Source organism: Protopterus annectens, chromosome 7.part0 (genome assembly GCF_019279795.1).
Source record: "Protopterus annectens isolate FY-2018-M chromosome 7.part0, PAN1.0, whole genome shotgun sequence".
Lineage (NCBI taxonomy): Eukaryota > Metazoa > Chordata > Ceratodontiformes > Protopteridae > Protopterus > Protopterus annectens.
In genome coordinates, this window is record NC_056739.1 from 1,161,870,224 (window position 1) to 1,161,896,267 (window position 26,044).

Consider the following 26,044-nt stretch of genomic DNA (forward strand, 5'->3'; position numbering starts at 1 on the left):
TTTTATATTTTTGCATCACGTTTTTGTCCATTTTTCATAAAATTGTGTTTTTTGGCAAATTAGTGACATCACTAAAGACTGAAGTTAGAAAATGACAGACATTTGAGTTTCAGATTTTATACCCTTCAGAAAATTCATACTAATGCAATACCTATTCTATTATCTTTCTAAGTTTATCAGAGCAATATTTAAAAATTGTCCTTATTGTTGGGCCTTTGTCCCACTTCTGTGTATGGCTTTGTCCAGATCTCTTGCTCTTGAGGTTGAGAGGTATGACAAATGTGTCAGGGCCATCACAGTCAGCCAGAGAGATTTCAAATTGTGACATGCTTATTGCACCCCACTCCCCCATGTAGTGACTCTGGATGTGTCCAAGCAAGGCAAGGAGTAGTTGTATCTACCTTGGATGGGGAGGACACACTGCATAAGTACTACAGTGGCTTTTCATCTGTCCTTGATTTTGCAGAATGGTCTGGTTTCTGTCATATTTTTGTACTGTTGATTTATGCTTATTACTCAAAGTGCCTGTTGCTCTGTGTTTTAAGTAGCAATGCTTTAATGACCATAAGGTAAGCTTGTCTGAGATCGTAAGATGCAAGTAAGCTTTAATAAGCATACTGTTAAAGAATTGTCAACATTGAAAGCCTTTCTGTTGTTGCCATGCAGAGAATACTTGACTAGATAATGTATAAGCCTTGGGTATTAAAGGACAGGATTCCATTATTTTAAAAAGCTCATTACACTTGTTGGAGACTTCCAGTCATCTCTACAGACTTTACCCGTAAACTAAACAGAATGCCAATCATGTGTGGTCCATAACCTGTACAGTAATCCTTTAAGCAATGTATCTTGAGCTTGTTTCTTGTTTGCTTTTCATTTTTTCTTTTATCATGTTTTCCCCATGAAACAAGTTGTCAGGCAGCAGGTCTTTTTTGGATAAGAAACATTTTTACAAGTGGGGCATCACATAGATTTCTACTTTCAGCATGTTACTTGGTACTTTAATAAAGCTGAATATATTATAATTAGGACTGCAGTGCAAGGAGAAGTGGTTTGAGTTGAGTGCTTCTGGTTTTATTATACTTGATTTTGACTGGCATTCCAGTAATGTATTTAAAAAGTAATTTATTTTTTCATGCCTCACAACCTTTTGTTTCCATCTAGATATTAAGTAAGCTGTCATGCAGCCAATGCATTGAAATATTTTTATTCTTCTACACTTATTTTTGTCTTGATTGGACTTTCATAATGATGGTTTGCCACCCAGGGCAGCGTATTTAATTAAAGTTAGTTTTTTGTGGTTTTGTGCATAGCTCCTCCCCTTTCTGGTTGACCACACCCCCTCCCCTTGACACCACCCATTCAGCTGTCTCCTGCAGCCCCCCTGTGATTTGAAGTCACCAGCCGCCACTGGGTTGGGCTTTATAGCAGAATATAGGAATTAATTATAATAGTAGATTTGTCAGCAGGAGGCAACAGGAGATCAGCAGACTTGATAGGATGGGAAAAGTAGAGAAGAAGGGAATAGGCAGACATTTTAGTGAAGTGTGTAGCAAAATGAAAAATGTGACATGCAGCCACAAAATGCAGGATGAGGAGAAGGAAGCCTAGTTTGAATGAAAGTTGTTAAGACTTGCAACAAGTGGTAAAGTGAAGACCAAGCTAAAGGTGACCATGTAGGAGTCGCCACCACAAAGAAAGCAAGAGTGAAGTCAACAAGAATGATCACTTACTCAGGTGGAAGAGGAAAAAGGCAGAAGAACAAAACAGTTGTAAGCTCTTGTAGAAAGAACATATAAAGGATGGGAAGCAGTAACAATGAGTAAGGCACCAACATAGACAATGAGAAGGGCTGGATTGGTGGGAGTGGAGGTGAATGGTCACAGATAGGAAGAATAATGACATGGGGCAGGAAATTAAAAGAATTAAAGCCAGTGTAGGGCACAAAAAGATAGTTTTGTGACTGGAAACACAATCACAAAGGGAATGAAAATCTAGGCAATTCACTATGCAGAATTCAGTGAAACCAGTCTGAAGATTTAGACTCAGTAAAACACAGGAAGTTGTGACCTAAGTGATCACCAAATGAGAGGTGTGGACACATTTTTGAGACATGAATGCATCAATGACCTGTCAGAGGAGACAACTGAAGTGATAGCAAGAAGGGCCTGGAAGGTGATAGAGAGATTTCAGGAGAGGAAACAGGAAGTAACCTTGTCAGAAAAGTTACCTATACAAGCAGCTGTCACACTAAGGAGAGAGAGGATTGAAAGTATAATGACTGGCCTTGGCAGTGGACAAAGGAGAAAGGAGTGAGGGAGGGGACCTAACAGATAAGCCATCTCCATGGAAGAGACAAGTGCCATCGTAGCTAGATGGGATAATGGTGCTTAGGGCTGGATGAAGAAAGATATATCTCAGTGATCATATGTTTAAACTTGGAAGATGGAGAGAAAATCAAATAAGCAGACTGAGGGCAAGTTTTCAGGCAGCAGGAAGGAGGTAAAAAGACACAAAACATAGCAGAAAAACTTATATACAATGGTGATTCAGAGCATGACTGAGAAGAATTACTTTGGAATGCAAGTAGTCTGGGCAGGAAGATGGGGAATGCTACACGTAGTGATGCATGAAAGGAATTGAACATTGCAGGTATCACAAGAAAAACAGGAGAATTACAACAGAGGTGGGACATGGAGATTCCCCGAGTATAAGAAGTTCAGGAAGATAGAGAAAAAAGGGCTGGAAGTGAAACAACAGCTTATATAAGGTGGGCATTGTATGTGAGGTCAGAAAGGAGGAATAACCAAACCAAGAATGGGTCAAGGGAGTGCACAAAGTCAGAACCAAAGTTAAGAGCCTATCACCTAAGGTAGTAGAAGGGGAAGAGCTGGAGGACTTATAGGGTAAATTGCTTCTCACACACATCAAAGAAGGATGGGTGACTGGAGGAAAAGAGAAAATAAATGAGTGGGGATAAGAAGAACAGGGTAATTTTAATAGGGATCTGAATCTGCTAGCAACATATTGGGAGATCCCAAACTCTATGATATAGAGGGAGCAGGAGTTGGTTGAGGTCTTGGATCAGGAGGGGTTTAGATAACCAGTAAAAGACTGCAGAATAAAGGATAAAAGTCTGGATATGTCCCCAACCAGTGCAACAGGGGAAAGCCATTGATGTCCAGGTTAAGACGCTGTTGGCCAACAGTGTCCATAGCACTATCTGGTTCAAAGTATGAATAAAGGGTAAGAATACAAAGGCAATAACAAATGTGAAGGATTTTAGGATATTGGATAATTCTGTGATGGGAAGAGGATCAAAATGGGGAACAAAGTGAAAGAGCAAACAAGATATGGGAATGGGTCACTATGGAAAAAAGTGTGATGAAAAAACAAACAAGAGAGAAAAGAGAAAGCGGGCGTGGCTGACTGTGAATGTCAGGTTAGTAGTCAGGACAAAAGATAGGGCCTACAAGAGGTGGAAAGGATGAAGACCTGACATGGAAGATGCACAGTTCATGGAGACCAGCAGAAAACCGACAGAGATGGTGACTGTAGCAAAGGTGAAAGCTGGTAAAGAGCAGAAAGTATTAAGAAGGGACTTGAAGGCAGAAGACTGGGAAAAAGGCAGGAGAAACTGAATGGATACTTTGCTTTAATCTTCACAAAGAAAACCTAGAGGAGGGTACCATATTGGGAGTGAGACTGGGCAGAATACTGAGCACTCTGGTCATATACCAGCATAGACAGTGATGAGGTGAAGAGGAAACTAATTGACCTTAGAGAGTAAAGCGCAAGGAACAGGTGGGCTACTTCACACAGTCTTCGGAACTCTGATCAGTGTGCTGGTAGACCGCCTGATAAATATCTTCAACAGATCACTGATTAGTGCAGACATGACTTACAGCTGGAAGATAGCATGTGTGGCATCCCTGTATGGGATGGGGGGGTGCAGCAAGAAAAAAACTGGAAACTACAGGCTCATTAGGTTAACAACAGTAGGGAAGTCAGAAGAGAAAATCCTATAGGGAATTGATTTGTGGTGAACCTGATGCAGAAGCATTTCGGGATGAGATACTTCTGGACTTCATCAAGGCCTATTACTCAATTTCCTTATAGGAAGCCAAAAGAAAAAGTGGGAGAGTTTGGGAAAGACCAAAACTAAAGAACTGAATTGCTGCATGGTTGAATAGTAGGACTCCTCATGGGGTTGTAGTAAGAGGAACAACATAAACATTTGGGAAACTGACTAGTGGAGTACCTCAGTGATCTGTAACAAGTTTAGGACTGTCCACAGTGTTTGTCTCACACATATTTGATATCTGACATAGAAGAGAACAAGCTCTCAGTGTCCGCTGATGATACCAATGTGGTTATATTAGTGTACAATGGGGAGGGGGAAATCTAAGAAAAGATTTGAAAAGAATGACCAAGTGGACATAAAGGTAGCAGATTCAGTGCAAAGAAATGCAAAGAACTAAATAACAACCCTTGTATGAAGTCTCAGCTGGAAGGAGCGGAACTGACAGCAAAAGAGCGGGAAAGAGATCCAGGTGTATTGATCATATGTGAACTGGTCCACCAGGAGCAAAGTGAGATGTCAGTGACAGTAGTAAGCAAAACACCAAGGCATTTCCTTGGAGGGAAAACTTCCAAAAGCAAACAAGAAATATTTCCACTCCACACTGCCCTAATCAGATCACATCCCGAGAACCTTGTGCAGCTTTTAAGGCCATATAAGCAAAGTGACATGAAGCTGTTCAATGAAATCCATGGGAAAACCACCAAAAAAAAAGTCTGTTGGTGGAGAGAAAGAAACTTGACCAAAAACAAGAGAAGCTAGTGCGCTGTTACTTGAGGCCAGAAGAGAATAGAAGGACATGATATTAATGCAAAAGATAATGTCAGGAACTATGAAGGCACAATCCTGAACAGTAAGGACAGAGGAGACATGACAGGGCACAGATAATGGCTTGTAGGGCTAGCTTAGTTTCTGCATCTCTGAAACTGATTCTGTAAGAGTGCTGTATCTCCATGGAGTGAGATACTAGAAATGGGTGGTATAGAAAGAATCAGTGAAGATATTCAAGATGGCATGACATTGATGGATAAGGGCAAGAGTAAAGATAGGGATGGAGAGGGAGATAGAATATTAAATGCTCTTAAAGAATAAATGAACTTACTGTGTCCTGCTGTCAAGCAAATGCAGTGTAAAAGTTGACCAGCTCAACAGCATAGCATTCCAATGGGATTAAGAAATGGATAGATAAACTCCTTGTCTTTCCTAGAAAGAAGTGTTGGAACACTTGGCAATGAGTATTCTGCCTCTGATACTTACAGAGGGACATTAATACCCAGAGTGGTGCATCTATGTCCACATACCATGAAAACAAGGAACAGTTAAAAAGAATGTGCAAGTTGTATCATACCACTAAGAACGAGATCTTCTATAGCCAAACATTTTCTTAGATGCTATCACAGGACTGTTAATAATTTATAAACTACATTTATATAAAATACATTTGATTACATATGCTTGAGGTATAAACACAATCCAAATTAAGAAAAAATCTGCCTTAATGCAGTTCGATATCAGGATCCTGTTTTGTGGTGTGGAATTTTCCTTTCTTTTTTCCATCCTTCTGCCTATAAGAAGAAAGCAAAATAAGGTTAATCCAGATTATATTTATGTGTCAAATATGGTACTTTCTAAGCTTGTATTGCATTTTGTTTCCATTAATACATAAGAGAAAATTACATTTTGTGTGTATGAGTGATGATTTTTCCAGAAAGTATTACTAAAAACAGAAAACTGTACTTCCCCGCTCTGTACACTGTTAAATGTAACAGCAACTGAAGGATGTTTCATTGATAGAGACATCAGTTCCTCTGCTACACAGTGGCATTGTTTGGATATAGAGGGTGCATTGCTGATTACCAGTTGTGACTGAAGACTAAATACTCAATGCAGTTAGGGAATAGTGAATTAGGATGTTTATGTGCATGACCTTGAGATGTGTTTGAAGGCATGCTTCTTAAGATAATGAAGACAGTGGGTTCTCACTCTTATGGAAACCATGCCTTGGTCTAGCTAAGGGTGAGGTATGGAACTGGCTATGTATTCAGCTTTTCAGGTGACTAAAAGCTTAAATATTGCAAAGGCTGACAGATATGGTGTTGAGTCTTGAGGAAACTATACACCTGCCCTTAAGAAGATGAGGATCTGAATATGTAGATTCAGGGAATTTGTAACTTTAGGACACCAGGAACATAGATGATTAAGTGAAAAATAATCCATGTGTTGATTTTCCTTTGCTGTACAGCTAAGGTATTCCTCTGTGCTGTCAATGATCTTGGTTGGAAATCACTCTGAAGCCTCACATGATTGGCTAGGAGTGGGATTGCCGGAGTGAACTTTGGAAAGCTTCCATTCTTGCTTTCTTGGTTGTGAGAGCAATGAGAATCAGATATCACAAAAATGACTGCCTAGTGAGGGAACTATTCATCAGCTTTAGGGAACAGCACTTGCAGATATTGTTACAGTACACAGACAGGAGTATTCATATGCAGTAATAAGCAGCAATGCATGCCTATGCTTAGTAATGGGTTTAAAAATGAAGACATGCACCCTTGATCCTGTTAAGCCTTGTGATAGGAACTCATTCATTACTGTTAAAGTTCTCCAAAGCCCACCTGAAAGGATAGAGTACTTGGAACATCCCCAATTATCTGCTCTAAATTGTATGCGCCATCAAGGCAAATTCCACCTGGTAGAATAACGCTGAGACTATTAACAGCAGGAACAGAGGGGCTGTAAGCCTGGGAATCATAGTAAGGGAACCATGGAAAGTTTATTGTATTTATTTACTTGTTAACTCAGTGGGTGCTACTGGACCCAATATACCTTTTCTGTTATGGTTTATGCCATAAAGCAGACATTACATCATGGCTGTTGATTTTAATGAGTATTTATTCATTTCTAAACCTGGGTAGAGAACTGATATTTTTGTACCCTTTTCAGCTAGAGTGAAGTCCTCAAGTTCAATGCTGTCTATCTAGTTATATAATGATTGGTTATCATGTTACTTAGTCAAAACATGAAACAGCAACCAAAACATATTAATTAATCGTTATATTGCTAATACAACATATCAGCACTCAGTACATCAAAAAGGAAACAAATTTCCTTTTCTGATGCATTACCCAAAATCTGACCACATTCAGCTCAAATTTGTCTGAATAGTGGTAGTGTTATGGGAAGGATTTTTTAAATTTAAGAAGCAGGTTAAAGTCAGAGGCAGGGTTAGGGTTAACAGATAGGGTTACCACCTGTCACACTTTGCGAGGGACAGTCCCTCTTTGGGCAGTTGTGTCTTGACAAAAAATATTAAAAATGGCAAATGTCCTGAGATTGTAGGACATAATTATGTCCTATATTGTATGTAATAGTTGCATAAAACAGTTATTCTGTATATAAAATACCTAAATGTTATAACAAACAGAATAAGCAACTAAAATGCTACAAGAATAACCTATTATTTAGGCAAAAAAGTTAAGTTCTATCCTTTGTACTGACCGTGGGTATGTGTCGGCCTGTAAAATCTGATGTCTGTCCCGAAAATGTCCCACTTTGGCCATTTGAAAGGTGGCAGCCCTATAACACACAGTACTAAGGTGAGCAGGGGGCACTTGTCAGGATTAAAGTCAAGGCCCTGGAACCATTTGCTAGAAATATTACTGCTACTGTACTGTTCATGATAACATGTTAACCTAAATGAAATGCAAAGTATGTCTAGTAAAGTGATTAACATGACAGTGGTCATACTGGTCGAAAAGTGTACCTTTGAGTTGCGTTTTTCAGCAAGTTCATCAAAAATACATTATTTGGAGGCCGTTGCTGCAGAATGGATTTATTCTTACTCATCCTTACTTCGCAAGGCTGCATCAACCCCAGAGCTGATTGTAATAAATAGGAGGCTACAGAGAGAAATGCCTCCTACATACAGCCTTTGCATCTGTTAGAAAAACGCTTTGCAATTAATGATTGAACAGACTTTTGAATAATTAGTTTTATTAGGTACCAAAAGGGTAATGGGAGTTCTAGTGTATAAGCTAGAAGACAGAAGAGCTGCATATCTACCAGCTTGTAATGGTAGTTAAGTAGCAACTACTATATGTGGAAAACAATTCACTTAATGAAATCTGTGGTGTCCATATATTTATTAATGTTTACTGTGGAATGTACATTTGGATAAAGGCCCAACATATGAGAGTGAGACTGATTTGTGTGTGCGAGAGCTATCTACATTTGAGAAGCAATAGAAGTTAATCAAAAAGTAGAAAGGGAATTGATGGAAACAGATAAGTGGAAAGTCAGTGTTGACTAATATCAATAAAGTGTGCTGAAAATGACAGTGATTATTCACAATAAAACAAAGTTTCAGAAATGTATTTTAAACTGATTAATGTAATATATTCTAGTAGCACAAATAAATGGCTTTAACAGTCAGACAGCAGGACTTTTTGCTACATTTTTAAAAGGCAATAATTGCAAAATTACCCGTAAGGTATTTATTAAAGGCTAGATGTTATGATAAAATAACATAAATTGGATTTATATATACTAATTATCAAGAAAGAGACAACATTAAACTATTTTCTTAATAATACAGTTAAGCAAATTAATTGTGATTACAGAAAATGCTGCAGTAAAATGCTTACTTTAATTACTGAATATTAAAAAAAGGGAAGTGAGTGAATTTTTGGAAACCAGTGAATGGTGCCGCCCAACTCCATGTTCAAAAATGAGAAAAGCGGTTGTGGATGGATGGATTGATTTCATATGAATTGTGACTGTTTAAACAAAAAAGTACATTTAGTGTTCCAAAGCAAAAATAGACTTTATTCTGTGAAAATGTAAAGAATATTTAACATGTTAAGTAAATATGAAGTTTTGTGAAAACACTTCAGATGATTAGAGGCTGCATAAACAAATAAAAAGAGAAATGTGAATCAGAACTAGACCTTATAAGAGTATACATTTGTACAATAATATTGACAATTATTTCCAAAATGGAGTATAATTTATGTTTGAATACTGATTCCTGTGTGGTAAGAAACCTTGAAATATGTAAGAAGACTGAAATTGAACACATCTTTAAGGCATACTTAATCCGTTGAGATACTCTTGTGTGATTGTCTTTTGTGTAATTTTGTTTTATCCCTGTTTGTTGAAAGCACATGACTCATATTGTGTGAGCTGGAGGTGCACTTCTAGTGTATTTTTTCCTACTTTCCCTAGTGCAGTGCAGCCATGAAGATGGTATCTATAAATTGAGTGTAACGTCAAGTAATGTTTCTGGATGTTGAAGTATGACTCTTTTGAGAATGATATGGACTTTGTGGATGGCGCAGTGGTGCAGCAGTAGCATTGTTGCCTCACAGCAAGATGTTCTCCGGTTTGATTCTTGGATGGGGTGCCTTCTGTGTGGAGTCTGCATGCCCTGCCTGCATTTTTGTGGGTTTCCTCCTGGTACTTTGGTTTCCTCCCACGTTAAAAAGACATGTGTCTGGAGCATTTCTTCCCGGGTCTCTGCTGAAAATTGACTTCTTTCCAAGTCAAACTTTCCTAGTAAACAAATGTTAAATAAAAAATAAAATAAAAATAAATTTGACAAAACATAGAGAGAGCCATTTTAAAATGGATAAGTATGTGGTGGGACAAATTATTTTTTTATTATACTAGGGAAACCTAGGCAACTGATCTATTGAAATGGCAGAGCTGCATTACTTAAGATTTAATAATGTAGAAGATAAAACCATCTAAAACGTATTTAAGAGCAAGTGTAGAGATTTTACAATAGCAAATTCATCTGTTAATCTTAACTCAGATTTGCAGTTCTAAGAGTCTGTACAGCTCTCCTGTACATTCCAAAATAGTTCAGTGCCTAATTTCATTTAATTTCTAAAATCTAAAATATTCTCCAATTATGAAAGGTCTTAGCTTTGAATGCTTTTATAAAATCTCTACAATTGCTCTTAATTACTTTTTATATGGTTTTGTTTATGCTACAAACTATGCAAGAGTCTATAATTTTTGGCACCTATTATATTAGCGATTCAATCTATTTTTATCTTCTAGAATATTAAATCTTAAATAATGCAGCTGCACCTACACTAAAGGTACTACAGCTCACGGCCTTATTCCTCCATGTTGGCTGCCAGACCCAATTGTAGATGTTCAGTTGCTAGATAATATGAAAAATCATTATTCCCATTCATGTACTATTGACAGCTGCCAGTGTTTTACAGTATGCTTTGTAGTACATATATCGCTTATGATATATAAGCCACTGTTTGGAATTTAAACATGTTCATTGTTTTATGTTTGTATTACGTTTCCTTGTTTTGAAATCTATTCACTTCTACAATTCCCAGATGAATAATGTGCAGCTGTGGTGACACTAATGTGTCCATTCCAGTTAAGAAAGAAGAAATAAAAACACATACCCCAACTTTTATTCATAAATAAAAACACATACCCCAACTTTTATTCATATAGAAGCAGACACGTAATGTTTTTCTGTACTTCTTTACAATCAGATTTCATCAAACACCTACCCTTCATAAAAGCCCTGTCCCTATACTCAGTCTCATAAAGACTCCTCAGAGGTGACCTCTGTCTGGCATACAAAGCAATCTCAGACCCTGCCTTGATAGGATTGCTGCATATCCACAAGTCAAGTTCACTCAAGTAACCCATACTCGTGACCCCAACCTGGTCTGTGACATCAATAGGACTTGTTGGCGGGACAGATTTGTGTCTGATAGACTCCCCCTTCTGGGGAATATACTCCCTCTCCACGTCAAGCAGAGTACCTCATTAATCTTTTTAAAGCACAACCTGGATAACTGGATGGGGAACAGAAAATACACCCCTGGGATTCCACCTGTGTCTCTGCTGGACAGAGGCATTGGGTGCTGACTTGGTAAAACATGGGCTAAATTCTTGGCTAGGCTTGTAAGGGCCTCAGTGCCAATAACCTAGTAACTTTCTATGATCCTACGATCCTATCATAAGTCTTATAAATCCCATCAGCCATTAGCAGCATTTGTTTGGCATGTTATCTTTTCTTTCATTTATTTTTTTCATTATATTCTCAGATAATTGACCGCAGGTTTATTTTGTAGTGTTGCTTGTTCTTGATACATTTTCTAATTCTTACATGCACATTTATTTTGATTTTGTAGATTTGCATTCAAATTATGAACATTTTAGTTTCATTTTACAACATCTAGATCACGTACAAATGATATCTAGTAACAGTGCTAGTAGACTATTTTTTTGGCAGTCACTGATCTTACTACAAGATTTGAAGGAAAGGCTTATATCTTATGGGTCTATATTGAATCAGCAAATGCTTAAAAAAGTGAACGCTGATTCATCGACCCTATGTAAGTGAAAGCTTACAATCCCGAACACTCAGAACAGCAATTTCTTTTCCCAGGGAAAATAAATCACTTTTCCACAAAAAAAAAAAAAAAACTTAAAACAGTAAATAATGGGGGGCGAAGCCCCCCACACCTCCCCTACTTAAATATACCAACTCTGAGATCACCCACAGTGGAGGAAATGGCAAACTCCCAAAACCGGCCCAGCGATTTTTTTTTCCCTGGGAAAAAAATTGCTGTTCTGGGTATTCGGGATTGTAAGCTTTCTCTTACATAGGGTTGATGAATCAGCGTTCACTTTTTTAAGCGTTCGCTGATTCAATATAGACCTTATCTTACAGTGCAGTGCGATGAGAAATAACTGTATTCCCTGCTTACATATCAAACCAAAAACCAATCTGCCACTCTGTTCCTTTCTGTAAATATTTATAATGAGTTTGTTCTATTACATTTACTTATCTTGTTTTTTCAGATGAGATAGATCTATCCACAGGATGTGCACACACACACACACACACACACACACACACACACACACACACACACACACACACACACACACACACACACACACACACACACACACACCTTAAGGCTATATCTCTAATGGGCATTATTGCCTTAGGTAATACCCAAGTCCTGTTAGATCCAGATAAACTCTACAATACCAGATACAGATCAGAATTACAACTTATAATCACTGCAGGGTAAATCTTCTCAGCCACTTATATCTATGAATTTTTATCTGTAGTAATCCAGTAACACAGAGCTTAGTTTTGATGCTTTTAAGAGTTTTTTTTCTTAATTTAGTATCTTCTTTTTATGTTTTGTTCACTTACCTCACAAGCACATTGCCTTTCATTGCAACCTTACCTTCACTAATTGAAGCTTGACCAGAATGATTTTGCTTGCTCACACATGCACAGACATATGCATATGCACGCACACACACACACACACACACACACACACACACACACACACACACACACACACACACACACACACACACACACAAAATTCTTTTTAGAATGTGGGTAAAAGTTAACTCTCAAGCACCAACTCCTTCCGAAGTCTATAGAATGATTTTGCTTGCTCACACATGCACACACATACGCATATGCACACACAAACACAAACAAACACAGACACACACACACACACACACACACACACACACACACACACACACACACACACACACACACACACACACACTGTTCTTTTTAGAATGTGGGTAAAAGTTAACTCTCAAGCACCAACTCCTTCCCAAGTCTTAGGTATGATACCACCAATTAGTCAAAACTATCAAAACAGAAGTGCTTCTGACTCTGCCATTAAAATAAATGTGCCTATAAATGTTTATATAGAAGCAAATAAGCAGTTACCATTCTAAGGGAGGATGCCTCACAGTTTGGTACACAATAGGCATAAATACTTTAACCAATAAATAAATAAACAGTCAAACCACATGCATTTAGAAATCAGTAATAACATTCTTTACTTGAAATAAATAAGTTAAAGCATTTTAGTATTCAATATGCAAACAGTAAAAGGTTTGTACACAATAAATCAAAATGAAGCTTTCAAAAATGACTAAAGATGATCAGAAATACTGCCCCTGAGCAAGTTAATATCCTTACCTTTAATGTTAGTCAAAGCAGCATTATGAAACTTGGAAAATGGCATAAATCATGATTTAAAAATGTTCAAAGCATTAAAAAAGACACTATCATTAGTCTAGTATGTATGTACCTACCAGAAATCAGAAAAGCATATTCTGTAGCCCATCTAATTCTAAAGGAGACGATTAGTCAGTCTGGGGTAATCCTTGTATCATTTCATATCGCGGTCATCTGACCCATTACCATTATCCATTACAGGTCTGCATTCAATAGCCTTCGAATAAGCCACCTAAATAACTAAAAAAGTATAGCTCCTTGTTTGTGCCGGGGACTTAGACGGATGAAGACCTAACTACAGTGCAAACAATCTGAGTTCAAATTGCAGCTTGGGCACTTGATAGAGTAGAGTTGGAGGATGGATCTACATATCTTGTTGGGGTGGGGATGGTGGTTCCAACCCATCTTACACCAGTGCTCTAATGACAGAGCCTCTGATTGTTGCAGGGAAGAAATGGGTGTTTCCTTCCAAGCCAGTGGCAGTCAGTCTTGTTGGCATATGTGGAAGAGCACTCAAGCGCTGACATAGGGACATAAATGGTCCTTGTGGTGATGTAGACACTCACTTCACCACCGGGGGAGGGGTTAGGCTATAAATACAAATGCTGTAATAGCCAAAATACCAGTGAGAGCAGAAAACACCCTCATGGCTGCCTAGATGACAGTCCCCCATTTGATTGAGAGGAGGCTTGATGGTCAGCAGGCACAGGGGCAAAAACGTACCAAAAAAGTATAGTTCCTTATTATAAAATATAAAAATGATAGGGTAGGGAAACTTGAACTATTCAGAAAAGCTTCAGTAACTATCATTATATTCTGTTTCTTATAGGTTACAGAAAGATGTGACCCTGCATGGTCTACAAGGCAATGTCTGATCTAGTTCTAATTTGAATGTCTATACGTCGAGTGCACCATTGTGAAATCGAATACTAGATTGGTGAACCTAATACTAAAAATAAATATCACTAAAAGAAAAAAGTTTCAGATGCATTATAGAGTGCCTTTCAAGCATATTGAACACGCTTCCTCTTGTAATCAAAAGTCATTAACTTATTTCAGAAATTATCTCAATATGTCCATATACAAGAAAATCAGAAAATATTAACATGGGATTACAGCAGTCATGTTTCTTGATGGCTAGTTAAATGTTAACTTCACAATGGAACCTATAAACCTATAAAGTAACAGGAACTGTAAAATTCTATCAAAAACATATACCAGTGACACCTAGCTATAGAATGTAAAAAACACATTAAGATTTACGTACTTACGACATACTTAGATTAGATCATACTACTAGGAAGGGTGGAGAGGTAGCTGTACTCTATAAAAATACAATAGATGTCACTACGGTCTCCCTACAACCACCCCAGTTTAATAATGCAGAAATTCTTATTACCAAACTACAGATTAACAATAACAAATGCATAAACATTGTCTGCATTTACATTCCCCCAGGTAATAATACAAAAACCTTAGAGGACATCCTCCTCTGGTTATCCAGTACCTACCCCCAAGAAACTATGGTGCTTGGAGATTTTAACATTGATTGGAACACCTGTTCCTCGGAATCTCCTACAACCCATGTCAACCTACACGGTTTTATGCAGCTCATATCCTCCCCACCAGGATAGGCAAACTCAATAACAAAGACAGTATCCTAGATTGGATACTTATCAAGAGCCACCCCTATATGTACAAGTTAGGGACCCTCTCAGATGACCTAAGTGACCACTTACTTATGTACATTATCAAGCACAAGGTGGACAACCCCCACCAGACCACCTTTAAAACCATCAGAAATAATAAGAACTTTAACTTCACCAATTTTCAAAATGAACTTAAAGCTTGCAATTGGTCAGTCCTAAAGCACCTTTCACTGGACGATGCAGTAGAGTAAATACTTTAATTCCATATTCCTTACTATTCTTGATTCTCACGCTCCTGCTCGTTCCATTAGAACCAAAACAAAAACTGCCCCCTGGCTCTCAAGAGAGACCAAATCTAAAATCATAGCTAGAAATAAGGCATGGGACAAATGGCGTGCCACAAAAGACCCACTAGATCAACTCAGATACCAACAGCTAAGGAATCTCACAAAAAAATCTATTATACTAGATAAAAAAAAAATTCTACTACCATCTTCAACAAAAACATCACAACAAACCTCAAAAGTTTTGGGCAGGAATAAACAAACTTCTTCCCCCAGGACAGTCCTCCACTCCTACCCCGTCAGCTTCCAACCATAAATCCCCAAAGGATATTGCAAATACCTTCAATAGTTTCTTCACAGAGACTATCCAAGTCCTAGCCAGCCAACTGGCACCCAGCTGCTCCAACCCAAATTCTGCCACAGCCAATACCCCAGTCTCCTTTAGCTGTCAACCTGTTTCTACATCACTTACCAGATCTGTAATTAAGCAATTAAAACCAAGTACTCTAGTAGCTGATCTCCTCCCACCAGAGTATCTGGAAAAAGCACCTCCCCGACAGATCTAATGACATTAACCCAGAATACTTTCAATATAGTTGAAAACTGGCTCTCTAATCATCAGCTGATATTAAACCCTAACAAAACAAGTTGCTGCTTTTCTCCCCCACTTGTAAGCCTTCCTCACTACTCTTTACCATAAAATCTAATAATGGTGCCATTATCTCTGCAGATGTGCAAACCAAACTCTTAGGCGTCACAATAGACAACACCCTCAAATTTGACATCCATGTCAATCAAACTATCAAAACCATTAACAAAAAACTTGACTCCCTCTATAAGATCAAACTTTTCCTTTCTTCATTTGCTAGGACTGCTATTGCTCATTCCCATCTACTTTCCACTCTTCTGTCTGCCTCCCCTCTACTCACTAATTTGAACAAATCCACTCTTAGCAAACTCTCCAGCTGTTACAATCACAGCTAGATTTGCAACAGGCATGGCCTATAGGACCCACCACTGTCACAACCTAAATCTTCTGGGGTGGCTAGAATGGCCTAGTCTACTTCAGTACAACCAGCTTATAATTGCCCATAAAGCTCTCAACCACCCTGATAATATGCCTGCACTTAAAAAGTCATCAACCCTTACAGCAACCTGAGGTCACTTTGATCTTCTAATAAAAAAGAAGTTATGTTCTTACCATAACGTTCCATGTGAGTTGTTCATCTCGCCTTTATTCTTACACACGGGTTCGGAGCCGATCCCTCGGCTCCGAGTCGGCCACATTCCAAGCTCTGCATCTAAGAGAAGCTTGAGGCACAGTCCCTATCCCATGATCCTCTCCTGCTAACCCTCAGATCTAGTTTGCTATGAAAACCAGACAACAGAAGACATACCCGCCTACACATGCATATGTATCAATACACATATACATCTATATACGCAAAAATGTAAGGACAGATATACGCATATATATTATACATGTCCGAATATGAACGCATACATAGAGACAGGCAGTCCAAGGGGACCATGAAAAAAAGACAACCAGCCACCAGTCGTACCTGTTCTTCCAGAACACAGAGGGGGAAGGAGAGCGGGAATGTAAGAACAAAGGCGAGATGAACAACTCACATGGAACGTTATGGTAAGAACATAACTTCTTTATGTGAAATTGTTCGATCTCGTCGTTTGTTCTTACACACGAGTAGCATCCCAAGCACCCTAAACCCCGGGTGGTTCACAGGAGAACATTCCTGAGAACAGTGGAACCAAAGGAAGCCCTATCCCTGGAGGCCCTGTCCACTTTGTAAGGAGTAATAAAGGTATGTGGTTTGGCCCAGGTAGCCGCTGCACAAATGGTATCTATCGGTAAGCGAGCAGCATGAGCTAAGGAAGTAGAAACAGCTCTAGTAGAATGAGCTTTAGCTTTGAGTGGAATAGACTGATTGGAAGATGACTAAACAAAGTTTATGCAGTCCGAAAGCCATTTGGATAACGTGATTTTTGTTACTGCAAGTCCTTTCTTATTATCTGCATGAGAAACAAAAAGTTGATCCGATTTCCTGAATTCTTTTGTTCTGTCCAGATAAAATCTCAGCTGTCTGTGCACGTCCAATTTGTGTAACATGTATTCCAATTTATTGGTATGGTGCCTGAAAAAAGTGGGAAGTTCTATGGACTGATTAAGATTTGATTCTGAGCAGACAGAAAGGACGGATTAGTACATAAAGTGACCCTATCCGGGTGAAAGATCAGATACGGGGGTCTAATTGACAGTGCCTGCAGCTCTGAGACTCTGCGAGCTGAAGTGATTGCAACAAGAAACAGGGTTTTCCAGGAAAGATATTTAAGTAGGCATGATGAAGCTGGTTTAAAGGGTGATAACATGAGTTGGGATAGCATCAGATTTAAATTCCAAGGAAAAACCGGACTTCGAATGGGTGGTCGGAGATGATAAGTTCCCTTCATGAAAGCTCTACAAAGTCTGTGAGACATAATTGTAGCACCCCTTTCACCCACATGAAAATAAGATATGGCAGCCAGCTGTACCCTTATGGTGGATGTTGAAGCCCCCTGATGAAAAAGAGTAGATAGAAAATCTAGAACCTTATGAATAGGAGCAACCAAGTAATCTATACCTTGTTTGGAAGCCCAACACATGAAACGTTTCCACTTGCTCTTGTACAATTTTCTAGTGGAGGTTTTGTGGGAAGAAATCAAAATATGTTGTACTGCTGGAGACAAAAGATCTGACCTGGCTAAGCTGGGAAGTGGAGCAGCCATGCTGTCAATTTGAGGGATGAAAGAGAGGGGTGAAGAACTCCTGACGAGTGGGTCAGAAGGTCTGGCACTGGGTCCAGAGTCCAAGGTTCCTCTATTTGGTGAGCTTGGAGGAAGGGGAACCAGATTTGTCGAGGCCAGAATGGTGCTATCAAGATGATCGTTCTTTCCAGTCCTTTGGCTTTCTGTAGAAATTTCGAGATTAGTGGAACAGGAGGGAAGGTGTATAGGAGACCCAGGGGCCAATCGTGCACAAGTGCATCCCTGGGGGCACCCCTCGGAGGGGGAAGTAGGGCGAAATAGCTTCTGAATTTTGTATTCAAGGGGGATGCAAAAAGGTCGCAGCAAGGCTGACCCCATCTGCAGAATATCCTTTCCGCTACTTGATTTTTGAGGGAACCACTCATTAAGCAACAGGATGGCTCTGCTCAATCTGTCCCCTATTATGTTGCACGTCCCCGGGATGTGCATTGCTATGAGAAAGCATCCGGTGGACACAGCCCATTGCCAGATTCTCAGGGCCTCTCTGCATAACGGGTAAGACCTGGTTCCTCCTTGTTTGTTTATGTACCAGACCACTGACATGTTGTCTGTCTGAATTGCAACTGTTCCCGGAGGTAAGTAGTCGTGAAAGTGTTGCAACGCCAGGAACACTGCTCTCAACTCCAGGACATTGATGTGCAAACTGTACTCATTTTCGACCACTCGCCTTGAACTGTTCTTCCCAGAAAAAGTTCCCCCCACCCTATCAGGGAAGCGTCCATGGTCACTGTGGCTATGGGGGTGGGGGAACAAACGGGCGGCCTATCGTAAGCTCATGGCTGTTCATCCACCATCGAAGATCCAGCTTGCAAGACTCCGTGAGCAGGATGTTGTGTGGCAATGGTAGCCATTGGTAAGACCACTGTGTGAAGAGTAGCCACTGGAGGATCCTCATGTGCATTCTCCCTAGGGGGACCGCGATAAGGGTAGCTGCCATCATGCCTAAAACTTTCAAGACCTGTGTAGCGGGGACTCTCTTGTTTTGTAGAAGAGTAGAAATCTGTTTTCTCAAGGCTGAAACTCTTGTTTGGGGAAGCCTGATCAGAGTTAAGGTAGTGTCCAATTCCGCTCCTATGAATGATATATGCTGTGACGGCAACAAGGCAGATTTTTCGAAGTTCAGCGTTATGCCTAAATGGGAACAGAGATTGATTGTATAGTCCCTGGCTTGCAATAGGTGATGCCTGGTGGAGGCGGTAAGGAGCCAGTCGTCTAAGTATGGAAACACCCGGAATCCTAGTCATCTCAGGTGGGACACCACTACTGCCATGCACTTGGTGAACACCCTGGGGGCTGAGGTGAGGCCAAAGGGCAGAGCTCGAAACTGAAAATGACTGGCTCCCAGCCAGAAGCGCAGGTGATCCCTGGATGGCCTGGCCATTTTTATATGGTAGTACGCATCCTTGAGATCTATAGAGCACATCCAATTGTTCGTTTGAAGAAATGGAAGGATCAATTGTAGCATGACCATCTGGAATTTCTCCTTCTTCACAAAGGTATTGAGTTTTCTGAGATCCAGTATCGGCCTCCAGTCCCCTGTTTTCTTTGGAACTAAAAAGAACCTTGAGTAAGTTCCAGATCCTATTTGGTCCACTGGGACTGGCTGGATGACTCTTTTTTCTAATAGCCTTTGTATTTCTATGGTTGCCTGATCCCGCAGAGTGGGTGGAACATCTGGGAATCTTTTTTGGGTGGGAGGATTGTTTAAGAGAGGGATGTTGTATCCTCTGGTTATTATGCTTTTTACCCAGGAATCTGAAGTGAGATTTAGCCAGGCCTCTGTGTATAAAGCTAAGCGACCCCTGACTGCCTCCAGAGTAGGACAGCTGGGCCTCCCCTCAGGATTGCTGGAAGGGCTTCCCAGGGACACTATCCCTGTTGCCCTGGTTCTGCGGACCCCCTCTGCTGCCTGGGCGGCATCTTCCATTCCTTCCCCCTCCTCTGCCTCTGGAAGGGGTTTCACTAGGTGTGGATTGGAAAGCTCCCTGAGTCTTCCGGAACCACATTTTTCCATCTCTTTGCCCTTTGGGGTATGGTCTAGAAGGGGCAGAAAAATGGACCCCTACGGCAGGCAGGGTCTTTCCTTCTTGCTCACACCTAGTGATTGTCTCCTTCACTTTGGGCCCAAACAAGGAGGAGCCATCAAAAAGGGCATTAACAAAGGAAGACTTGAAGGCTTCCGCAAAGGAGCATAGGTGCATCCAAGATTGTCTCCTCAGAGCGATCGCTAAAGCTGCAGCCCTACTCGATCCTTCGGCTGCATACGAAATGAGCCGCATGGATGAGTTAACGATATAGTTTAGGGTATTGAGCTGTGCTGTCATCTTGTCTGAGACATCAGCATCTGTGGTACCCTGTAGAGTATCTCCCAATTCCTTGAGGAGATCTCTCTGAAGACGGGTAAAATGAGTGAGGTAGTTCAGCGATCGCATGAAAAAAGTCGCTGAACTAAAAATGCGCTTCCTGTACCTGTCCATCATCCTAGAGTCTTTGTTAGGAGGATGAACAGAGGAAGATGCTTCAGACATTTCTTTCTTGGTGGCCGCCGCCACCACCATAGCATCAACTGGGACTCCCTTGGTGAGATACGCTTTATCCTGGGGAGCAGTGATGTACTTATTGGGCCACCGAGAGGCTGGTTCCAAAGTGTCAAGGGACTCCCATGCCCTTTGAGCTATTAAATCCATTAATTCATCGAAGGGCGGGGTTACCCAGGAGGTGGAAGGTTGAGCCCCAAAAGCCTTCAGCAACACTGACTCGTCCTCAGTGGGGGCAAGTGACTGCCAGTCACCCCTCTGTTTGAGAATTTCCAGGATGTCGGCAAATGAGGCATCCTCGGAGGAGGACCATGGGGACCCCTCTGACTCATCCAAGTCGGTGTCTGATGTCAATGATTCCTGTGGGGAATCAAGGTGCCTCCTCTTGCACAATCTCTTCCTCGGGACTTCATCAGAGGGGACATCTGGTGAAGCTTCTGAGGAGCAGGTTACACCCTCTGGGGCTGACTGAGGCTTTGGGTCTCTATGCTTGGAGGGGACCAGTGGTGCAGAGACAGAATGCGGACCTTTCGGGGAGGGAGAAGAGGAATCTGAAGATGTGAACATCTTACCAGACAAAACCTTCCTCATGGCCTCGAAGGCACCGGAGCCCCGGGCCGAGGACTCCACTGGTTCCAAAGAAGACGGTAGCCTCCCTGGGCTCAGAACCACGGGCTCCGATCCAGAGGATGGAGCTGAACTAATCTGCGCCGAGGCACCAAGGGGAAGAGTCGGAACCGAAACTTCGGCTTGACTCTCCCCCCCGGAACCGAGGAGAGACTGTCGGCTCTGAGACCCCTCGATGGGTACTGAGGGTGTCGAGGTCAGTGGAGCCGAAAGCACTAAAGAAGGCTTTGGCTCCGGGGGATCAACAATCATCAGATCCTCGACTCCCGGCTCCAATGACTCGATGGGTCTCGAAGGAGGATCTATGGATGGAACAGGAAGGGCTTCAAGCTTCGAAACCAATTGGGACAAAACCGCAATTAGTTTGGATAAGGCCGTGTTCTCCATCAGCTTCTGCACCACTCGATCCACATCGGTGTATGACAGTGCTCTGGAGGAACGGGTCGAAGAGGTCACCGAGTGAAGGATCAATGAAGGGAGCACCTCTGACACCGGCTCCAAGACCTGGACCTTGCCCCGAGGCAGCAGCTCGGTGCTCAGCTCCAAGGTCTGTGGAGCCGGCGACCGAATCTTAACAGAGGTACTCGGAGCCGATGACCTGGTCTCCGATACCTTTGAAGACTTCGACCCCTTCAAAGACTTTGATGACTGGTCTGCCTTCTCTAATGCCTCCTGAAACTCCGGCTTCAGGAGACCCCTCTCAATCAGTTTCCTGTGTCTTTCCATCATCACTCTGCCACTAAACGAGTGGCAGATGGAGCAGTCCTCCTGAAGATGGAGAGGGCCTAGACAGTAGACGCAGGAGACGTGGTTGTCTGTTATGGACATTTTCTGTCCACACTGGCAACGTTTAATACTAGACTTGGGTTTCTCTGACATATTCTGAATAAAAAAATACAGTATGTAATATTAATATGTATATAACTATATATATATATATATATATATATATATATATATATATATATATATATACAATAACTAACCTGACTAAACACACAGGTAAAAATTTACAAGACGTTAACTAGAAAAAAGGTACTTCACACAGAAAAATCTGACAGAGCCCTGACAGAAAGATATTGGCCTAAGGCCTAGGAGCAGCCGCTCCCACAAATTCTTAAACACTATTTTAAACACTATTTTAAAACAACACGCACACAGACACACACACACACACACACACACACACACACACACACACACACACACACACACACACACACACACACACACCCACACACTACTACCAACTAATACTAAGAAAAATCTCTAATTATTTTTAGAAATATATAGAAATTTTTTATATAGAAAAAAGGATACTGGCCCGAGCTCTCACTTGACGATGAGACCTGTTGCAGCGGCAAACTAGATCTGAAGGTTAGCAGGAGAGGATCATCGGATAGGGACTATGCCTCGAGCTTCTCTTAGATGCAGAGCTTGGAATGTGGCCGACTCGGAGCCGAGGGATCGGCTCCGAACCCGTATGTAAGAACAAATGGCGAGATCGAACAACTTCACATCTACTGGTTCAAACATCCAAAATCAACAACTCTGCTGGGGACTCTCTGTTTACTAACTCTGTTGGCAAAACTTGGAACTCTCTTCCTACTGATCTTACTCTTGAACCCTCTCTTATTCAGTTCAAAAAAAGCCTTAAGCTATACTTTAAAACTCACTGGCTATGTCCTTGTTCAAAACCCAACTAGATCCTCCTCTGTAGTCTGTAATCATGTTACATTGCCTAGTCAATTTGTCAACACTGTTTTAAAAATGTATGATTATATTACCTGCTTGCTCAGCTGGAGCCTGTAAACTGTGTGTAACTTGTAATCATTTTGTGATTTTTACTGTATGTTCTACCTTGGAGCTTTTCTCCCTGGGCCTCTGCTGAAAATGGACATGTATCCAGTCAGACTATCCCGGTCAACAAATGTAAAATAAAATAAAATGAAATAAATAAATATTTAGAGCATATCAAGGCCCTAGTTCTCTCACAAGACCATTATCATCTAAAAATACAGGAACCTGACACTTTGAATAATCTGACAACATTATTAGACAAATATGCAAAGATTTTATTTATTTATTTTATTTTACATTTGTTTGCCGGGAAAGTCTGCCTGGGCAGGACCCATTTTCAGCAGAGCCCCGGGGAGAAAAGCTCCATATAGTAATAATATATATAAGCTCCACATACTAACAATATATACAAGTTCCACATAGAAACAATTGACAGAAGCATAGCTCAAAATATAATACCATAATAACATATTTATACCTGGTGGCCATGGTGGTGCAGTGGTTAGCATTGTCACCTCACAGCAAGAGGTTCTCCGGTTCGATCCTCGGCTGAGGTGCCTTCTGTGCGTAGTCTGCATGCACTCCCTGTGGTCGCATTGGTTTCCTCCGGTTTCCTCCCACATCCCAAAGACATGCTGTAGGTGGATTGGACACTCTAAATTGGCCCTAGGAGTGAGTGTGTGTGTGCCTTCTATGGAAGGTTGGACGCTGGGCTGGCTACTCGACACCATAAAACTCCACTGCCAATCATGAGCAGACAGGTGATCCACTGTGGCGACCCCTAACCAGGAAAAAGAAGAAGAAGTGACATATTTATACCATGGTAAAAAGACAATATATATAAGCTCCATATAGTAACAATACATGCAAGCTCCACATAGTAACAATACATGGAAGCATAGGAAAAAATACAATTTTATACAATGGTAAAAAGATTTACTATCAAAATCATGAATGATAGAATGAATTCTATTAATTTGTGTGAATCACAACACTGAAAACTGCACAGGAAGAAAGTCAGTATGTCGACTGTAATGCCAAATATTCAAATTCGGCATTATTCGACATACTCCTTGCCCTGCACCTTTGAGAACTGCAATGGACTTTATACTTTTCAGCAGTACGTATGTACTGGAAAACACTAAACTGCATGTTTTTGCAGGGGTGTAACCCCCTTGCACCCCCGCCATGGGGGTGCCCCCCCACACCCCCTGCAAATTATATATTCCAACTCTGAGATCGCACTACAGAGGGGTAAAGGGTAAATTCCCTGATCTGCAGTGTACCGCGATCTCTACTCCTACGGTCAACCACGTATGTGCAAATGTACAGTGCATTTGCTGAATCAGAGACTCGAAAACATGCAGGTTTGGCAACACGGGAGTCAGCCGTTATTTGAAATTCTGTGTTCGCTGAACCTACACTCATCATTTTGATAGTAAACCAGTAAAAAGATATAACTGAGTTATTACAGTGAAACTTGTAGATAAGAACTGCTGTTGGTACTCAAAGACGCCTTCCGACAAATGGAAAACTGGTAAACAATGTCAGGAAACAGAAGGAGTCACCACGTATAAATCAATACCTCCGTTTGTAGCAAAAAAGAGAATAAAATTTAATATAAGATAAAATGAGCGCTTTCGCATAGACAAGCTATGCTTCTTCAGATCAGATTACATATACAAGTAAATCTTGTTTATATATAGAAAAACATTTTTGGCGGGCTTCTCAATTGATTCAATTAATCAATCAAAGCAATTACCAGAATTTCCAACATTTAAAATTTGCAGTGTTTAAAGTGCTCATAACATTCTTAGTGTTTAAAAATATAAAAATATGAGACATAGTATCTAACATTCACAGAAGCCCTATATGGTTACTAATACAGAAGTCCTGTGACATATTCCAACAAAAATTGTAAACGGTAACAGTGTTTCATTCCCGTCCCAGACTGAAACAATTACATTATCTTCATATACATTTGATGTTAACCAGCAAGATTTCACTTTAAACAATATAACAGTGTTCAAGACGCCTGATTTATAAAGTACAGGTATCATAACAAAGCGTTGTATAAAATTATTTAGAGACAGTAACAGCGATCATGGAATCTGCTACCATAACTTAACTTTCAGTTAGCGTTTTGTGGTCTGTGCAATTAGATTTCACATAAACATAAAATTCTAATGTTGATCATCTAGAGAATTTACCCTAGGACATGTTGTTAAAATGTGTCCAAAATATACGCATTTTTTAAAAAAGGGGGTGGATCCATTGTAGTGGAGCCTTATTTATGAAAATGAAAATAAAAATTGAAAATAAAAGTTGAAAATAAAAATTGAACTTAGAGAGCGCTCTCTGAACGAATGCCGCTATCGTAAAGACCTCATATCAGGTTTATGGACATATCACGTTTTTAATGTATGTCATAATGTGGCAAATTCATATGTGCTTTGGTGATTACCCAAACTATCAAGAATCATAAATGTAATAGGATGGTATATAATGTCAGCATAAAATAAACTATCATGAATGCAATCAATCATTACATGTCAAAACTCTATAAAAATATAACTCTTATTAACAAAATAAAACTCGAGACTCGAAAACATGCAGGTTTGGCAACACGGGAGTCAGCCGTTATTTGAAATTCTGTGTTCGCTGAACCTACACTCATCATTTTGATAGTAAACCAGTAAAAAGATATAACTGAGTTATTACAGTGTGTGATGGTTATACAGTGAATATTAATCGGCTAATGTGCAGTAAGCAAATTAGAATAAACTAGGTTAATGAAGCATATTCTGCTGTCAGTCTCTGTTCAATTTTGATAAGAAGAGGAGAGAAGATAAGGTGAGGAAGAAAAGTAGGTCAGGCTAGTGTATTAAATTGAGGGAAGAAGTGAAGTTTTAGAGGACCTGTTGGTTGTTGAAGGATGTTTAAACTTAGTTTAGTAGGAAGTAGGTACGTGTATGGCTAAGATAAAGAAGTAATTGTGTTAGTTAATAAATAGGGGAAGATAGATATAGTTGAGCATAGTTAGCCTGGAGTGTTACATGAACAGCACCATGAGTCGAATAAATGATTTTTGAGTAGTTTTTTAAAATTGTACTGAGTTTATAGTGGTTCTAATACAGTGAGGGAGCAAATTCCAGGCTGTTACTACACGGGAGGAATATAGGGTATCCCCT

General features: G+C 40.3%; 1 protein-coding gene across 1 annotated transcript in view; it reads right to left on the minus strand.

The window, feature by feature from the left end:
* Positions 1-1,416: 1,416 nt before the first annotated feature.
* Positions 1,417-26,044, minus strand: part of LOC122806924 (inter-alpha-trypsin inhibitor-like) — a 209,620-nt gene continuing 184,992 nt past the window's right edge. Inside the window, exon 6 of the mRNA XM_044077749.1 lies at positions 1,417-5,646. Within this exon, the coding sequence (XP_043933684.1) occupies positions 5,577-5,646 (70 nt within the window). The 3' untranslated portion in view covers positions 1,417-5,576. The remainder of the gene's footprint in view (positions 5,647-26,044) is intronic.